This window comes from Aethalodelphis obliquidens, unplaced genomic scaffold (assembly GCF_003676395.1).
Source record: "Aethalodelphis obliquidens isolate GAN/ISIS:26980383/991018 unplaced genomic scaffold, ASM367639v1 scaffold30, whole genome shotgun sequence".
In the NCBI taxonomy this organism is placed as follows: Eukaryota; Metazoa; Chordata; class Mammalia; order Artiodactyla; family Delphinidae; genus Aethalodelphis; species Aethalodelphis obliquidens.
In genome coordinates this window covers 15,961,517-15,978,110 of record NW_020837974.1, presented here as the reverse complement: position 1 = coordinate 15,978,110, position 16,594 = coordinate 15,961,517, and the positions used below count along the sequence as shown (strand labels likewise).

General features: G+C 50.0%; 2 protein-coding genes across 3 annotated transcripts in view; both read right to left on the bottom strand.

The window, feature by feature from the left end:
- The window catches only part of MAZ (MYC associated zinc finger protein), a 5,583-nt gene extending 5,461 nt beyond the window's left edge, over positions 1–122 (bottom strand). The window contains exon 1 of one of the 2 annotated variants that reach the window (XM_027126413.1): positions 28–122. In XM_027126413.1, the coding sequence (XP_026982214.1) occupies positions 28–63 (36 nt within the window). In that variant the 5' untranslated portion in view covers positions 64–122. The remainder of the gene's footprint in view (positions 1–27) is intronic. The other variant, XM_027126414.1, reaches the window with a different exon arrangement.
- Positions 123–834: 712 nt separating this feature from the next.
- KIF22 (kinesin family member 22) lies at positions 835–15,536 on the bottom strand. Its single transcript, XM_027126407.1, has 14 exons — positions 15,426–15,536; positions 8,618–8,813; positions 6,943–7,070; positions 6,698–6,852; positions 6,262–6,471; positions 5,951–6,181; positions 5,661–5,814; positions 5,399–5,534; positions 3,351–3,519; positions 2,665–2,833; positions 2,214–2,281; positions 1,218–1,430; positions 1,065–1,124; positions 835–974 (listed from the first exon to the last, which is right to left on the bottom strand). Exons 1-14 carry the CDS (start codon positions 15,508–15,510, stop codon positions 927–929), a joined length of 2,022 nt encoding a protein of 673 aa, XP_026982208.1. The 5' UTR covers positions 15,511–15,536; the 3' UTR covers positions 835–926.
- Positions 15,537–16,594: the final 1,058 nt, after the last annotated feature.

The window sequence follows — 16,594 nt, the reverse complement described above, 5'->3', positions numbered from 1 at the left end:
GGGTGGGGCGGGGGAGGGGGTTGTTACCTGGAAGATGAAGCTGCTCCAGTTGCCTGGATCCATGGCGGAGGGAGGGAGGGAGGTGGCTCGCGCTCACCCTGGGGCGGGAGGAGGAGGAGGAGGCGGCAGTGGGGGAGGGGGAACCCGGGGAGGAGGCGCGCGGGGCGGGCGGGAGGGGGGGAGGAGGAGGAGGAGGAGGGGGGGGGGGAGCGGAGCACACTGCGCGCGGGGAGGGAGGGCGGGGGGCGCGAGGACACACAAGAGGCTGGAGCGGGCGCGAGCGCGAGCGCGCGCGAGGCCAGCGGGAGGGGGGAGGTACGAGAGGGACTCTGGCGGGAGGAGGGACGGGGGAGCCACCCAGCAGCTGGAGTCGCCCTAAGCGCGAGACCCCTGAGACGGCCGCTGATTGGCTGACGATGGCGCAGGTGGTGGGCGCGCGGGAGACGGGGCGGCTTCTCTTTCCCCCCTCAAAGATTCCACCCCCCGCCTCCCTCCACCAGCGGCCGTTATTTCGCGCGCACGCGCACAAGCTCGCTGTCGTTGCCGAGCGGGAGAGTAGGGGAGCGCGCGCCGGGGGTACGGATGGGGCGGGGCTAAACTCTAAGCGCGCGCCCGCCTAACGGTTGTCGTCCTCGGACTCTCGCGGTAGCTTTTTGTGTCCTCTCGGCCACCGTCCCTTCCCCCTCCCACTCCAGCGGTTTATTTACAATCCTGCACTGCTTCGTGTTTTCCCAAAGATGGCGCCCAAAGAAGTTAACCCGTAAAGCTTGTGGCCCATCCCAAAAGCAATTATACCGCGGCCCCGCCCTCGCAGTCCCAAGAATCAGGCTGAAGCAACGGAGTGAAAACTGTATTTACAGGACAAGCAATTACACAAGGATTTAAAAAGAAAAAAAAAAAGGCAGAGGGAGGAGGACAGCCGGCAGTCAGGAGGGCCCACAGCGCTGGCCCGCGGCAAGACCCAGGATGTTCGCCTGCAACACAGGAGGGAAAGGGAGACCGGCGTTAGGGCCGGGCAAGGCACAGGCTAGAGGGAGGAGGGGGCCCGAGTCTCGTGAGCTCACCTTCAGGAACGACTCCATCTGTTTCCCGGATATGCCCTCGACGCGTTCCAGGTCCTCCACCTGGCAGGACAGCAGCGATGGGGAAGGGGTCTAGGGAATGCCAGGCTCCCCCCACCCAACTCCATTCCGGGGCTGTCCTCCCTGGGCCATTACCTGGCTGAAGGGCCCGTGGAGCTCTCTCCAGCCCACGATGAGCTGAGCCTTCTTTTGCCCAATGCGCTGCAGGCTGCGCAGATCCCGGGCTGACCCTTCATTCAGCAGATCTAATATTTTTTGGCGCCCATGGGCCAGTAGCTCCGGGCTGATCTGTAGCTCCCAGCAGTCCTCACCCTTCTCCTCCGGCTCTGAGGCATCCAGGGACTCCAGCTATGAGGCAGGAGGAGGTGAGTGACAGAAACAGCAGTAACAGCAGTGGTTTACTGCCGGGTGCTGTTCACCACTCTGGACTCCTCTGCCAAGGATAGGAACCTAACAGCACCTACCTCCCGGCCCTCCCCAGCCTCTTTCTTTCTCCTTCTGTACAGTGTCTGTCCCAAAACCCTTCCCTCTGGTCACTCTCTGGGTTGATTCTCATTTTATCCGACTTGTGAAAGAGTAGAATAGTGTTGCTGTGAAGATCAAATGAGTTAATGAATGTAAAACACATAGTAAGCTCTTAAATCTGGTTCCTCACTTCTAAAAGGAAAGAATAAGCTCTTTCACCCCTAGGAAAACACATAGAAGGTACTCAACAAGTGACACACTCCCGATGTCATCTCAGTTTTTAGGTAGGTCTTTCAGTGTTGTTTCATTTCTTGACTGTTTAGGCTGTTTGCCTAAATGAGCTCTGAAGTTTGTAGAGGGCAGGACCCAGGCTGCACACTGTACCTAGTAAGTAGCTACTGAGAGTAAGAGCCATCACGAAGAAAGGAAAGTAACAGGTGATGGACACCCAACCCACTAAGTACATTCATATTACTGCATTTCATCCTAAATGCCCTGTGAGACATCACTGCATTCAGAGGGTAAGCAACTTGGAAGAGTTGTAAATAGCTGATAAGTGTTCTGACAGGCCATGTAACTCTTTGGCCAGTACTCTTCCCACTAGAGCTCTCTACCCCTTACTTCTCCTGGGTTCTAGGTATAGCCTAAGCCTTCCGCTAGTCTCACCTTTCTCTTCCGGCCTTTCTTCTTCAAGATATGGATCTCAGCATTTGGGTATGCTGCCTGCTCCTGAACTGAAAGCAAGAATTGTGAGCTGGAATCACAGCAGAGGCCACTTTTCAGCCCCCCAGTAGCCACTTGGTTCTTCCATTACTGATTCCCCAGTTCCCCTCCAGCCTGAGTTAATCTTCTTTTGTTCTGTTTCCACATGGCCTTTCTTATACCTGTATTTGAAACTAATCTCAGTTGGTCTTGCATGATAATCAGTCATGCACTGGTCAGTCTACCCCATGGTACTAAATGCCCGGGAGCAGTGCACCCAGCTCTTATTTCACATCCTCCTCCCCCTTCCCATGGTGGGAGGACATGAGTGACATGAGGACAGCTGCTCCAAACACCTCCTTCCTTCTAAGATCTCTGTTATCTGGGCCCTCCTGGCCACCAGAGCCAAACTTACTCAGTTGTAGGGGCATCACCACAGCCTTTTTGAGGGGCTTAGCCACTGTGACTGTGCGGCGGGCAAGGGGTCGGAGCATTGTGGGAGAGTAGTTCTCTTTCTCCTTTGGGTCTGCAGCCTCCTGGGCCAGCACCTTGGCTTCCAGTTCTTTTTGCTTCATCTTAAGCCTCTGTTAGAAAGGATCAGGGAGAGATATGACCCAGAACCAACTTTAGGGCAGTAGATTAGGACAGTGAGTGTGCAGGGCTCTGAGGCCTTAAAAGGGCAGGGCGAGGACCAACAGGAGAAATTACCAGGAGACAACTGGAGCCCAATGTAATTAAGGGCTTTCTAATGATCAGGGCTGTCCAGAGGTGGAACAAGCTTCCTTATGAAATACTGAAGGGAAGGTCAAGCAGAGAGTCCTCACTTAATATGAACTGAGTTTTAGGAAATGGCAGTGTCTTGCATTTGTACTTTTACCTGGAATTTTTTTTTTCTCTCAGCTCCTCACATCTGACCTCAATTATTTTTCAAAGTTCAGCCATGTTAAGGACATTCAAGCAGAAGCTGGAGAACTGAGGGATTCCAGTGTTGGGTGAAAACTGGATGCTGGTCCAGCCTTTCAGTGTCCTTCCCTATCTGAAGATCCTCAGGCTGCTTCTCAAGGCCAGTAGGAATCCCAGCCCCAACCCCCCAACACTTACCTCAATTTCCAGATCCTTCGCCTCCACTGTCTTCATAAGCACCATCCGCTCTCGCCTCGGGGTGCTCAGCAGAGGGGTCCCCTGGCTCCCCTGGGAGCCCAGCAGACGGTCCAAGCTTAGAAGGCGCTCCACCATAGCTGGGTCCATGCTATTTAGCTTCTGTAGGGGGCTGAGCAGACAAAGAGGTTACTCCCCACTTACCTCTTCTCTCATCACCCTCTCCAGCCGCAGATTCCCCTCATCCTGCCTTAACTTGGTGTTTCTGTGGTTCCAGAACCCTGGTGTTAACTTGCTAGGCAACCCTGAACAAGTCATCGAGACTCTCTGGGTGCTGTGCCTTCTTCAGGCGAAGGGGGATTGATCTCTACCTGCCCAAGTAACTTCTCAGGGATGCCAGGAGATCAGATGAGAAGAAGCATTTAATGAACACCTGAGTGGCAGGTATTCATGGGGTCTAGGACACCACCCTGCCCTGAAGGCACTCACTGTCTAACAAAGTAAGAGACCGTGATAAGGTGATAGCAAGGGCCAGGTGCCTGTCCATTTGGAGGGGTAGTTGGTGAAAGATTCAGAGGAGGTCATCTTCAGCAGGGCTCTGAAAACTACTGAAGACCTCAAATGCCAAGCCTTTCTCCTGTGAGCAGTAGGAAAGGCCCATTCAAACAGAGTCCTGACTTAATCTGAACATGATAATGTCTAACATTTGTTCCTTCTGTCTGGAATTTTTCCCCTCACACCTGATCTCAATTATCATTCAAAGTCAGTTTGATGCCCCCTTTCCCACGATGCCAGCTTGATTGTATATCTTCTTTCCTACACTGTGAACTAGCTCCTGGAGGACAGAGACTGTCCTGTTCTTTGTGTATAAGTGCCTAGAAGAGCAGGATCAGAAAATATGGGTGAACACAGAAGTCATTTCTTCCTTCCCGGCTCTCACAGAACAAGAGGATCCTCCTTCCTTATTGTGCTCTGTACTATCGACCTTGCATGGTATACTGATGTTCTCATCTTGCTTCCTCTACTGAAACTTGAGCTCCCTGAAGGCAGGGTCTGTCTAGGTCTGATGTGCCCCATTCTCTGAGATTACCCAAGATGCCTATCTGACAGAGACCTTGCCTGTTTCACACATAATACAGATGTATGGGTGTGTGTGTTTCTCTGAGTCTGTACACATAGGCGAGGGGACTGCTGACAAATGGCTTAAGAAGGACAAGATTGAGAGATGGGGTTCCAAGGGAACACAAGCACCAGGCACCTTTTTATGTATGCCATCCTTCACTACAATAGTCCCCTGGGGCAGACTGTACACTAATCCTTGGCCGCCTCTAGTCTTAGGACTTATAGAGTTTAGAGAAGCTTTATTTGGGTTAGGGATAGAAAAAGGACAAAGTTCAAACTGCAGCTGGTTCCTTGAAGGGCTAGGTGGCCAGACACGGAAAGCAAGACCACTAAACGGGTGACCTGAATATTAGTGCATACTGGGCCATGAGGTGGGGCTATCAGAACCAGGGAGGGAGGCCACACACCTCCCTGGGTTAGAGAGGCTTTGTTTGGATTGAGGGTAGAAGCAGGGCAAAGTTAGGACAGCAACTGACTCCATGGAAAGTCACAGAAAGGTTGGACTCTAACATACAGACTGAGTCTCAATGAGACATCTCTCTTCATCTCTTATCTCCTTTGCTTTGCTCTTACCCTTGGGACCTGAAAGACCGGGTCCTCATTACTCCTTGAACCAGAAGCAAAAGTACTCATCCTTGAAACATCGGTGCCAAAATGTGAGATTTTGCTGACTGCCTAAAGGGGTTGGAAAACAGAAAGGCGGGGCTAGGAGCTCAAGGGGGAGCCTCCTTATGGCCCCCAGCTGCAGCGTCAAGGCTGGAGGTTGATCTTAGCACTTCAGTGAATTCAGTAGAGGATTTTGGGTGAATCCAGTGGAAGAACAAGTTTACAGCTCAAGGATCCGACAGGCTAAACCCAATGCTACTCTGCACCCAACGCAGACACAACAGGAAAGGGAATATGCCCAAGACCCCTCCCTCTCTGCTCACCTGAGTTTCTGGGAGGTAGAAGATGGAGCTGCTGGGGGTTCAGGACTCCCAGTCTCCTCTTCCTCAGGGCCTCGGGCTCTCTTTGCTTCTGATGGGCCTAGCAGTTCTTTCTTAGACAGTTTAATAGGTGCCAAGACTAGGGGAAGATGGCAGGGTAGGGGAAAAAGGGGGTGTCAACTTCCATGCTGACGCTTGGTGGACTCAGCAAACTCCCCAGCTGTCCAGACTGGGCCTTTCCACTCCTACCAACCCCAGTCCTCACCATGAAGCTGTAAGCTCTCATTGGTAAAAGGCCGATTGATCACCTCCTTGGACCTGGCTGCAAAGTTGAGTGCAGAGACTGTGTCTAGGTAGAAGCGTCTCTCAGGGGCAATGTTGGCGATCAGGATGCTGTGGGCCGAGCCACCCAGAGAGTCCTAAGGGACGGGGATGGGGCAGGGTGGGTGGGTCAGAAGCCCCACCTTCCCATTATCTGACTGCTGTTCCCCAACACCCCAGGAGGCCTGAGAACCTCCTTCTCCAGCTCCTTTTACCCGAGATGGGAGGCCTGACCTGCAACAGGCGAGTAAGCTTGCTGTCCCGGTAGGGCACCCGAGGGAGGCCCTGGTTCAGCGCATCGACCACCTTGCCCAGTACAAAGAGGGAGGTGTTGATGGCTCCACTCTCCTTCAGCCGCAGGCCCTTGTTGCCTGTGCGCCGGTTGTCCTCTGAGCCAGCCAAGTCAATCAGGTAGAGTTTTCCCTCCCGCTGGCGAAATGGGGCCAAACGTTCCCGCTGATCCACCTGGGGGTAAGAGCAAGGGCTCCAGTTTAGCTCAGGCTCCAGGGGCTTCCCTGGTCCTCAAGCCTGTCAGTGGGCCTCACCTTAACCAGGAGCACAGCGTGACTGCGGGAGGAGCGCTGGTTGAGCCTGGTGGCTCCTACTGTCCGATTTCGACTGGCTGGCAGGAAATGCCGCTCAAAATCAGCAAAGCTAGTGATGGGCTTCTGCGTGAGGCCCGGAATCAGGATGTTTCCTCGGCAGTCTTCTCGGATCACCAGGTCTCCTGATGAAGGTTCCAAGAGGTCTAATACCTGTTTGAGCAGTGGGAGGTAGGGCCAATCCTCCAGTTACAGGCTGCTTACTTCCTGGCTATCGGGCTCCTTTTCTCTGCTGATTCTCAGAGTTGTGCCATCCACTACCCCAACCTCTGTCTTTCCAGGTCTTACGCCTTCTTGCTCGAGCAGAGCTTCATGTTCCAGAACTGGGTCTGATTTTGACCCTTTGTCTCTTCCCTCCCCGATAAGAAAGGGGCCTCACCTTTTCCTGGTAGATCTCTAAATAGGACATAGTGACAGAGAGGGCCCATGGTCGGCCCTCAGCGCTCTCCTCCCTTGTGAGCTGTAGGAGGTCCATGAGAGCCCGGGGAATCACCCCAGGTTGCTCTGGGCTGCCCAGCATTGTGTGCGTCTTCCCTGGAAAAGGAGTGGAAAGAGCTGTGAGAATTTCTTCCCCACTCCCGAGTCCTTTCTGACCCATAGCTGTTCTGTATCTGGCTTCCTCACCTGCTCCTGTGGGCCCATAGGCAAGCACACTGGCATTCTGCCCTTCCAACAGGTGCCTTAGGATGGGCTGCACTGATCCTGCATAGATGTCCTGCTGAGAGCTCCTCTCCCCATAGAAAGCATCAAACCTGCAGGCAGGAAGAAAGGAGGGGATTAGTGGAGGGTTCCATTCTCGCCCAGACCAAGAGGATAAAACTGGTCTCAGATTTAAGAGTCTCTATCCTTTTTCTTGCACAAAGACCTAAGAAAGCACCCACTGAACACCGTTCCATCCCAGTCTCTGTATTGGCATAGAAACACAGAGATGAATTTGATGTCCCTGCTCTTGGGAGTTCTGCAGCCTGGTGGCATAGATAGATACCCATACTTTGCTGCAATTCAGGAAACGAAGGTGGGAACGCACAAGGAGGAGTAGCACTCTGCCTGGGGAAGGAGGATTTTGCCAGAGAAGAGAAAGATACTCTATCAAAAATAGCACACAAACAAGACATGGTATGAAAGGGCAGGGTATATCACAGGATATACAGAAAGTAGTATTTGTACACAGTAATGAAGTAAAGAGAGGATGCTGCTTATGACTAGATGAGACTCAACACACCTGTAGTCCATTCACTGCACTCCAGCGGAGAAGCTGTGGCTAAGGCCACAGCAGGGATTAGTATACGTGGAGTGTAGCATGTGTTAGGGGGAATAAGGCTGGAAAGAAACTGAAACCAAATTGTCAAGGGCCGAGAACAGGGTTGGCAAACTTCTTCCATAAAAAGCCAGATAGTAAATATTTGGGGCTCTGTGGACACATGGTTCCTTTCACAACTACTCAACTCTGCCGCTGCAGTCGGGCAGAAAACAGCCACAGATAATATGTAAATAAACGAGTGTGGTTGTGTTCCAATAAAGATTTATTTACAAAAAGATTCTCAGCAGGGCTTCCCTGGTGGCGCAGTGGTTGACAGTCTGCCTGCCGATGCGGGGGACATGGGTTCACGCCCCGGTCTGGGAGGATCCCACATGCTGTGGAGCGGCTGGGCCCGTGAGCCATGGCCTCTGAGCCTGCACGTCCGGAGCCTGTGCTCCGCAACGGGAGAGGCCACAACAGTGAGAGGCCCGCGTACAGCAAAAAAAAAAAAAAAAAAAAAAAAAAGATTCTCGGCAGATTTGACCTGCAGACTGTAGTTTGCCACCCTCTGGCCTAGAATAACAGGCCAAGGAGGCTGAACTTTAAATCTCCAAAGGAATTTTAAAGTAGCTGCCCTTGTGAGTTCTGTCCCCAAACGTAAGTGGTTGTCTCCAACACCACCCAGCTGTAGCCTGGGTTGGCTAGCTGGTCTGTGCTCCCCCAACCCTTCCCACACCTCCCCAAGACCCAAGGTGGGGCTCCCCTGCTTACCTTTGCTGCTCCTTCCCCACTTTGTGCCTATTTCCCCTGTAAGACCATGAACAGTAACTTGTGTCTGATTCAGCCCCCAGTCTCCCCCACAGTATCCTACAGAGAACCTATCACAGTGGGCACCTATGAACATTTTCTGAATGAACAAACGAAGGTGTGGCGAACAAAGCTGTGCTAAGGAAGGAGCAAGGATCCTGAGGAGGAAGGTCTGAGAAACTGTCTGGGCAAGTGATAGTGTGAGCAGGCCTAGGAGAGAGAGGATAGGAGGGAGAGTGGCCTGAACCCTACTGGTATTTGAGAGTCTCCTGGTGGTTCCTCCAGTTGGCAATCTCTAGAGAACAGCTGTCCAGGCCCCGTACACAGGGGGTATCACTTTCTCCAGCTGCTCCATCCACAAATGGCCGCAGTCGCACAGCTACCCTTACTCGAGCTGGAGGTGGGCGCCGGCCAGCTCCCACCTTGCTTAGCCGACAGCGACCGGCTCCTGGAAGAAGACAATTTTTAGGTGTGAAGTATGGTGGTAGCTTTGCTGAGAAGTAAGGGTAGGGGTCTTGGAGGAGGAGGTAGTTAACTGAGCTGACCCCTGAAGGATGAGTAGGGTCACTGCCAAGCATTCCAGGCAGAAAGAAAGGCACGTGCAAAAGCCTGGAGGTGTGAAAGCACGGCCCCCTTGGAGAACTGGTGAGGCAGGAGAACTGTGTGTTCTCTTGGTGATGGCGAGCACAGAAGGGCAGGATGGAAGAAAAAGATGAATCAAATACATGGTCTCAGGCAGAGTGCAGTGGGGCAGGGTGGGGTGGGGTTTGAAGGAGAGAGATTATCTATAGGCTGGGACTGTAAACCAGATTGCGTACTTAGCAAACGTTAACATTTATGAAGCACTGACTACATGCTAGGCACACTTTAATCTCCATGGTGTCACTGAGAGGTAGCTTCTGTTAGTCCCATTTTACCAGTGAAGGCACTCGTAGAGGCACAGCAGCTCTTCCAAGCACCTCAGTGTTTTATGCCTGGAGCCATGCGGCTATTACTTTATCTTGTACCATAATCTACATTGTGTCTTTTTGCTCTTCAGAGGAATAAGCAGAACAAAACCCCAGCATCTTAGTAGACTAGAGACCCCCGTAACCATGACAACAGAGGCAGGGAAGGAGGCCTGGAGGCTGGGGTCCTGCGGATACCACTGGGAGGGCTGGGGGCCACAGCTCATTTTGGGGGAAGCTCTTTCCACCCTGGCCATGCTGTGGGTGTCCCCAAGCTTGGCCTCAGTTCCTATCCTACTTAGTAAGTAGGTCCAGTGGGGTGTAGACTGTAATGTATACACAAATAACCTGGAAGATCTAGTTAAAATATGAATTTGGCTTCAGTCCCTGGGGAGATGCCTAAGGTTCTGCATTTCTAGCAACTCCCAGGTGATGCTGCTACTGCTGGTGGGACACACTTTGATCAGTCAAGGTGTAGCAGACCAGGACCTCATGGGGTTGTTCTAGGATTAAAAGAGTTGACATATGCCCCTATCTAAAATCAGTCAATGAACTGCCTGACCTTTCTGTGACTTTGTTTCTTACCTGGTTTATTATACATATAAATACATACATACATACATATGCCCACCGCCAACCTGTTAATGATGGTTTTCTCTCAATGGGGGATTATGTGGGTTTATTTTCTATGTTACCCAGTTCTGTAATGCTATAATGTTTGCATTAAAAAATAATAATAATAATGACACTGCGGACATCTTTGGAAGGGATGAGGTTAAGAAGCAGACCCCAGTCCCTTTCTGTCCCAGCTCAGTTTGCAAAGGTGCTAACATGCAATCATCTATGGTAAGATTTCTGTTTAGTTTGCTTCCCATAATTAAATCTAAGTCATTTGGCAGGGGGCTGGGGGGGGGATTATGAATTATTTTTATCACCAGAAAACACAGTTAAGATAAAACTAAAAAAAAAAAGTCTATTTCTGTGAGGATTGAATGGGCTGAAAAAAATCTTATGAGGAGGGTATTTCTCTATTTTATATTGGAGGAGACCATGCTGTAACTCACAGCTAACAGCAGAATTCAAACCTAGATCTCATCTCTAAAAATCTGCTTTTAATGAGGATGTCGTATTGCCTCCCTGTGATGTACCAACTGGGTACATGGGAAAGTTCTTGGTAGCTCTGACTCTCTCCTTTTTTGCTGGTGGTAGCAGCTGGTTGTTGGGAACCACAGGCCTCATATAAGGCAAGAGGCTGGCCACACAGAAACAGCAGGACAAAAAGATGGACTAACCCTGGGAAGAACCTTATGCATAAGTAAGTTATACACATAGCAGACAGTCCATTCCAAAAACTGGGCCTCGGACTTCCTTGGTGGTCCAGTGGTTAAGAATCCGCCTTCCAATGCAGCAGACGCAGGTTCGATCCCTGGTTGGGGAACTAAGATCCCACATGCCGCAGGGCAACTAAGCCCGCACGTCACAACTACTGAGCCCGCGTGCCGCAACTACTGAGCCTGTGTGCTGCAACTACTGAGCCCGTGCACTCTAGACCCTGCATGCCACAACAAAAGATTCTGCGTGCCGCAAGGAAGATCCCACATGCCGCAATTAAGACCCAACGCAGCCAAATAAATAAATATTAAAAAAAAACAAAAACTGGGCCTCTGTTCCTTCATCTGACAAATGAAGCTAGTAACACCATTTCTCACTGTAAGGTTTACAAAGCACTTGGCATCTAGTTTTCACTTGACCCTCATGGCAATCCTAAAAGTCAGAAGTAAGTAGAAACCTGCAGATGCACCTGTGCAGATAAGAAAGCTAAGATGCAAAGAGGTTCACTGACTTGTCAAAAATGTGTGCAGGAGCCTCTGCTTTCCTATCTTTCCCAGGGTTTTTTTGGTGAGAACAGAGGAAGATGGCAGATACAGAAGCACTTAAGGAAGTTCAGTGATCAATACAAAGGGAAGGGGAAGTCTGGTGTTGAAGAAAGAGTAGAGACTCTGGCTAGACAGAGTTGAATTTAAATTCCAGCTCTAACACTTATTAGCTTGTGACCCTGGGCAAGTGATTTAACATCCATATGCCCCAGTTTCCTTGTCTATAAAATGGGGTAGGGAGGGCCTTGGAAGAGCTTAACAAGGATTGAAAGAAGTAAAATGTCAACAGAGTAACTAGTACATAGTAAGCAGGTTGGTAATAATTCAAGGTTGGAAAAAATTCAAGGTAAGATGGCCTGGGTTCTAATCCCAGCTCTGCCACTTACAACTAACTAAATAACCTGGGGAAATGATTTTCCATTCCTGTGCCTCAATTTCCACACCTGTAAAAGTGGGAATAAATAAAAATAACTACTCGTTGGGCTGTTAAGGCAATAATAAGGTAATTCATGTAAAAGTGCTTAGCACAGCACTGGTACTTGATAAAAGCTCAGTAAGTGTTTTATTATATATTCATCCATTTTCCAAATGAGGAAACGTCAGTATAGAGAGGTTAGCTAGGTTGCCCATAGTCAACAGCTAGCTAGTGACAGTTTCAGATGAAGGTCTAACTCCAAAGTTCATTATGTGATTCCTCGGGCCTTCTCAGCCCCTTCATCTTTGTATCCCCATGGGCCTTAGAGTCGGAGACAAGTTCCACCTACCAGCTGTATGACCTTGGGAAGGCTTCTTAACCTCTTCAAGCGTTAGTGTTTTTTTTGTTTGTTTTTTGATAGTTACCTTTTTTAAAAAATTAATTATTTATTTTTGGTCGTGTTGGGTCTTCGTTGCTGTGCGCGGGCTTTCTCTAGTTGTGGCGAGCTGGAGCTACTCTTCCTTGCAGTGCGTGGGCTCCTCATTGCGGTGGCTTCTCTTGTTGCGGAGCACAGCCTCTAGGCGCGTGGGCTTCAGTAGTTGTGGTACGTGGGCTCAGTAGTTGTGGCTCAGGGAGCTTAGTTGCTCTGCGGCATGTGGGATCTTCCGGGACCAGGGCTCCAACCCGTGACCCCTGCATTGGCAGGCGGATTCTTAACCACTGAACCACCAGGGAAGCTGAAGCCTTAGTTACTTGTTATAAAAATGACAGTATCTACCCTCATAAGACTGTGAGGAGTCAGAGAAATAATGTACATACAATGTTTAGCACAGTGCTGGCAGTAAGTACTCAGCAACGTAAGCTATTGTTATTGTTATTATTGCACTTTCTCTTGCTACTCACTCCCCTCAAGGCAGCAACTCACTTCTGCCCTCAGCAGGGTCACCAATGACCTCCTTACTGCTAAATACAATAGGCAAGATAGGTCCCCATCCTGTTTGACTTCGCAGCAGTATTCAACACCCTTGATCTGCTTTCCTTTGGGAAACTACTTTTCCCTTAGTTTCCCTGCCACCCACCAGCTCTCTATTCACTCCTTCTCAGTTTCTGCCAGTCTTAAATGTTTTTCCTAAACTCCTTCTATCCTCTCTCCAGATCAGGGTTGCTCAATTTCTGCATTAATGATATTGGGGGCTGGACAATTCTTTGGGGGTGGGACCCCCTGTGCACTGTAGGAAGTGTAGCACATACCCCCCTGTCCCACCAGTGTAACAACCAAAAATGTCTCCAGACATCACAAATGTCCCCACGGGGAACAAAACTGCCCCTAGTTGAGAACCACTACTGACTGACTAATCATGGGCAAGGTCACCTGCTCTCTTGGCTTCAGTTACTGCCTCAAAGCTGATGACTCCTAATTGACACCTCCACACCACAGGCTCTCCTGAACTTCGGATCTGCATTCCCAGCTGTTGCCCTGACACCTCTTCTTACATGGTTCTCAGGTATTTCAAACTCCACCCATCTCAAACTGAATCCTTCCCCATCTCCCTGCAACCCCATCTTCCTTCTATGCTCTCTAATGTAAATAAATGGAACCAATCCCAAAGATGGGAGAGTCTTTCTTAACTCCACCTTCTCTCTCATTTCCCACACCAGTTCTTCATTAACATCTGTCAAGTCTACCTTTTTAAATGAGTCTACTTCTCTCCATCCCCACTGCACAATCTTTGCCAAGGTTGTCTTCATCTCAACAGCCTCCCAGCTGGTCTCCTTGCCTCCAGTCTCATTCTCTTCCAATCATTCTCCCTCCACTTCCTTCCTTGTATTGTAAGCTCTCAGTCATAATGAATTTCCTTCAATCCCTACAACACACCAAGTTCTCTCACACCTTTGGGCCTTTGCATATGCTATTCTCTCTCCCTGGAATATCTTCCTTACCACCTCCTGCCGCCTCCCAAGCAATTGAGGTAAATCCTTACACCTTACTTCCTCTAAAAAAACCCTTCCCTTGTAAAATTACTGCCCAATTAAGGCTCTGTTAGGTGAGCCCATGGCTCTCCATGGGCTCTCCATCCAAGCACTCATCACACTCCACTGTAACTGCATATTTGTCTGTCTTCTCCAAGTAACTGTGAACTCTGCTCACCTTTATATTCCCAATGCCAGGCACAGACTAGGCTCTCAGGGAATATTTGCTGAACAAATTAAGATCTGACTGACTAACATAAAACATTGGCTTGTTCGTTTCCTGTTTTCTTCATAAAAGTGGGCACTGCCATTCTTGCCTCAAAGCTCACAGTCCGGCGGAAGACAGATGGAGAGTCACATGCACACATCTGCCAATGGTCTAGCCCTTTCATCATAAAAGCAACTTCAAGGTTGGGCAAAGCTAGCACTTCTAATTATTTCTCCTAATTTTCCCCTCTCCCACAATTTCCAAGCTTCATTCAACTTAACTCTTCTTTTACTGATGAGGAAATTGAGCCAAAGAGAGCATCTTTGGCCTCTCTTTACATCATAAAAAAGAAATCGATCATTTGGTGGTCTTTTCATCCCACCAAAGCCTGGCAAACTCCTATCCAACCTTTGAAACCCACTTCAAATATCACTTCCTTAATGAAGTCTTCCCAGAATACCCAAGGGTTTACTTCAGCTTCTGCACTCCCTATAGCAGGTTATATATATCTCTCGTTGCTTTTCATGTTATAGATTTATATGACTATCTACTGAAAAGATTATAAGCTCCTCTAGGGAAGGGACAATTTTCATTCAAGCATTTTTATGATATCTACTGTGTACCAGACACAGTGGGTCTTAGAAGGGTGAGGGGGTGTTGTGCTCAGACAGCAGGAATATCATGTGCTTGGGCATAATGGTTAAGGGCAGAGGCTCTGGAATCAGACTGCTTGGGTGTGAATTCAGACCCCAATATTTACTAGCTATGTTAACTTGGGCAAGCTTTTTAACCCATCTATGCCTCAGTTTCTTCATCTGTGAAACAGGAACAATAACAGTAAACCACCTCATAGCATTGTGTGGAGATTAAATGATTCATCACCATAAAGTACTTACAACTGTGCCTGGCACCTAGCAAGGGCTCAGCATGTGTTTGACATCCTACTAGATAGCTGTTTCTTCACAGGGGCTGACAAACACTAAGGTCTCAGATAAATTACTATGGTGCCCATTATAATCACTGATCAGAATTCAGTCTACAGGAAGAGAGCAGAACAAGATTCTGAATGTCCTAACAGCCTTTCCAACCCTAAAATAGCGCTGACTGCCAAGGCTAGAGCGTAAGGAGACAAACAGTCCCTTATTTCCCTTTTCTGTGATCCCAGCACATCCTATGCTGTCAGCTCACCCAGCTGCAGCCCGTCTGAAACTCTTACCTCTCTCAGGGATCTCCCTGCACCCAAACAACACGTCATACATGAACCCTTCCCCAGACGCGCATCCAGCTCCCTTTTGTCCCTATGGTTAGAGTATTAGCTACTCTTCGCTCGCTTTCTCTTGTAATCTGAGATGGGTCATTGTCCCCATTTTACGAAGAAAACTGAAGCTCACAAGGGAAAAGTGCGCTGGGCTCAAAAGTGCGCCGGAACCAGGTCTCAACCCGGGTCTACTGATCTGCGTCGAGAGCAAGAAACAGTGAGGAGGAAGCAGCCTACGACTCCCATACTCCCAGCACCCCCCCGCCCCCCGCCCCCGCGCTATTCCTGGGTCTCCCAGACAACTCGCGGAGCCGGGACCGGACTCCGACCTATCGCCCCACAAGTCTCCAGACCGCGGCACCCACCCTGCCCGGGTTCGCGTACCCGAGGTCGCCGTCGCCATCTCGCGTCGCCTCCGCGCCGGGACCCCCGCGTCCATCCTACTCCTTCCTTGGGCCCGCCTCTCCATTCGAATTTCCCGCTGCCCCGCCCTCTTTCCCGGGCTCCACCAATCACGGCTACTTGCCGCCGGAAGTCTCAGCTTGTGCCTCGCCCCTATTCCGCCCTCTAGGGCTCGCCTCCGGGTCTTGCAAGAAAAAGTTTCCCCCGGAGTAGAATGCATGCGCGCACGTCGGCTACGCGGCCGTTGACGTCCGACTGGCGCTCCCGCGCAAACTCCGGAGCCCGACGCGTTGGCGACAGTGGCCGTCGGGGGAGCTGGTGAGCGCCGCGCGGCACTGGGTTTCTTTTACCTTCTGGGTTTCGAGGCATAGATTTGCGTTAAGTGTAGAGTTTTCGCTTCATTTTTTTACCCCCTCAAATAATTACGAATTTTGGTACGAATCAAGCAGAGGGTGGTCGAAGGCACTTCATCGATTTATCCCAAAATTTCTCTGAACTGAATACAATTTTTGCTATTCTAGTGGCATAATTAGACACATTATAGGAATAAGGAAGATGTTGGCGGAAATGGGAATATTCCAAACGACTAGTAGTGGTCTTCAGTTTTACAATTTCTTGCTTCAGAAGTTGTTTCTCGCGCTTGTGAGGCGGGAATTGTTTTGTGGGTTTGGGGACTTGCCCTCAGGACAAGTCAACGGTGCTTTAACGTCTGGTCACTAATTTAGGTCAGGCGCAGGCTGGCTGGATTGTGGACAATCACGCTGCACTCACCTCTTGCTGAGCCCACAGCCACTCTGGGATGCAGAGGCCAGGTGACATTTGTGTCCCCTTATGTCGCATGTCTGAGCCGAGGAGACCAGTTCGGATGTTCTTTACTTTGTAACTCAGCACTCAACACGTTGGAGTGAGGGTTAAAGCATGGCTCGGTGTGTTACTTAGTCAACTTCACCCTTGGTCCCATGTCCTGTGGGTTTAGTCGTCTGTTAAGTAGTTCCCTATACCTTCTGGAAGCTAACCAGGGATGATCATCCCATCTTTGAGCTCCTGGTAGGGCCCTGATTTAGACATTATGTCCAGCCTATCAAAAACCAAATATTAGACCAGTGGTTCTCAAATTTTGGGCCCTTGGAATCCCTTTGAATTCTTAAAAA

Coding starts and splice junctions, on each gene's coding strand:
- KIF22 (XM_027126407.1), bottom strand. CDS start 15,510: ATGGAGAGGCGGGCCCAAGGAAGGAGTAGGATGGACGCGGGGGTCCCG. Junction 5,815..5,950: donor AGCTTACTCGCCTGTTGCAG/GTCAGGCCTCCC, acceptor CCCGTCCCTTAG/GACTCTCTGGGTGGCTCGGC. Junction 3,520..5,398: donor TCTACCTCCCAGAAACTCAG/GTGAGCAGAGAG, acceptor TTGTCTGCTCAG/CCCCCTACAGAAGCTAAATA.